Source organism: Mandrillus leucophaeus, unplaced genomic scaffold, assembly GCF_000951045.1.
Source record: "Mandrillus leucophaeus isolate KB7577 unplaced genomic scaffold, Mleu.le_1.0 Scaffold451, whole genome shotgun sequence".
NCBI lineage: Eukaryota > Metazoa > Chordata > Mammalia > Primates > Cercopithecidae > Mandrillus > Mandrillus leucophaeus.
In genome coordinates, this window is record NW_012104821.1 from 227,681 (window position 1) to 229,350 (window position 1,670).

General features: G+C 50.8%; 1 protein-coding gene across 1 annotated transcript in view; it reads right to left on the bottom strand.

The window, feature by feature from the left end:
- Nucleotides 1–1,315, bottom strand: part of MUC16 (mucin 16, cell surface associated) — a 151,112-nt gene extending 149,797 nt beyond the window's left edge. The window contains exon 1 of the mRNA XM_011994314.1: nt 30–1,315. Coding sequence (XP_011849704.1) covers nt 30–1,315 — 1,286 coding nt within the window. The remainder of the gene's footprint in view (nt 1–29) is intronic.
- Nucleotides 1,316–1,670: the final 355 nt, after the last annotated feature.

Sequence of the window (1,670 nt, forward strand, 5' to 3'; positions counted from 1 at the left end):
TTTCCGTGGAGGTGTCTGGTGACATTGTGGATTGAGCAGGGCCTGGGATGGATGTTCTGCTAGAGGAGATGGCTTCTGTCCTGGAGACCTCAGGAGTAGCACCAGTGGGCACACTAGAAAGGACAGTGTTTGTTTCTGTGGCAGAGGTGGTCTCTTCAGAGGTGCTGGTCTCCATCAACCCAGGAGTCAGTGAAAGCGTTGGCTTTGTCTGAATGCTACTGGTGTCAGAGAAGGCAGGAGTTGCTGCGAGAACATTTGTATCTCCTGTAGGGTAGGTGATACCTACTGAAGATGTGGCTTTTGTTGTCACTGAGTCAGCCAAGGCAGAGGAAGGAGATTCATGTGTATAACCTGAGGTTACCACATTGGTCACCTCCAGTTTCTCTGTATCTGTGGTGACTTCAGTGGTGGCCAGTATTTCAGCTGAGGTGCTGCTCAGATTTGGGGGTGAACTGGTTTCAGGTTCTGAGCTTGTGCCCAACAGCTCTGTGGTCTTCACCAGGCCCGAGGTGAGAAGTGATGTCACAGGAAGAGAAGAGGAATGGATGCTGTCCGGTAATGTGGAAGAAACAGGAGAAAGTGAGGTCATAGCAGGTGACGACAGCAAAGAAGAGGCAGAGCTGATTTCTTCCACAGAGGGATGGCTTGGCCATGGCACATCTCCAGGAGTTCTACTCATAAGAGTGGTCATCTCTGAGTGTGAAAATCCTTGAAATGCAGTTGAGTGGGTCCCTGACATAAAAGTTGTTGTTGAGGTGTCCAAGGTAAGCGTACCCTGTGATGTAGCCCCAGGAGAACCCGTTTGGGCAGTAATGGTCATTTCTGTAGATTCTGTCTTGATGGGGGAGGTAGAGAGCCTGGTGATCACTTCCGTGGAGATGTCTGGTGACATTGTGGACTGATCAGGGCTAGGTCTTCTGCTAGAGGACGTGACTTGTGTCCAGGAGTACTCAATCGTGGCACTAGTGAGTGCCTTGTAAGGAACAGTGCTTGGCTCTGTGGCTGAGTGGATCTCCTGGGAGGTCCTGGTCTCCCTTGGTGTGGGGGTCAGGGTGGATGTTGACTCCATCTCAGTTCTTGTTATCTCAGAGGAAGCAGGTATGGTTGTAGAAACAATGTCTTTTATCGTGGAAGAGGTGACCATTGGAGATGTCACTTTGGATGGCTCTGGGAAGCCTGGGTAAGAGAAATAGAATTCTTGTCTGGCTCTGGTGGTGCCCACCTGGGTCACAGCTGTGTTTTCAGAAACGTGAATTGCCTCTGTGTCCATAGTGGCTTTAGAAGTGGCCAGACTCTCATCTGAAGTGATATTCATAGTGGGAGGTGAAGTGGTCACAGGTTCCAAGCTTGTGTCCAACATGCCGGCGGTCTTCATCACGACAGGGGTAAAAAGAGAAGTCACCCAGAGAGGAGAGGAGTGGCTACTCCCAGATGTTGTGGAATAAAGCAGCGAAGGTGAGGTTACTGCAGATAAAGACACCAGGGAAGATGGGGGGCTAGTTTTTTCCACTGATGGGGGGCTTGGCCCTGACACATCCTCAGGACCTCTGCTCACAGAAGTGGTCATCACTGAGTGTGGAGATCTGTGAGTTGCAGCTGAGTGAGTTCCTGGCCAGGAGGCTCTGCTTGATGTGTCCAAGGAAAAGGTACCTTGTGAGGATGCCCCAGAA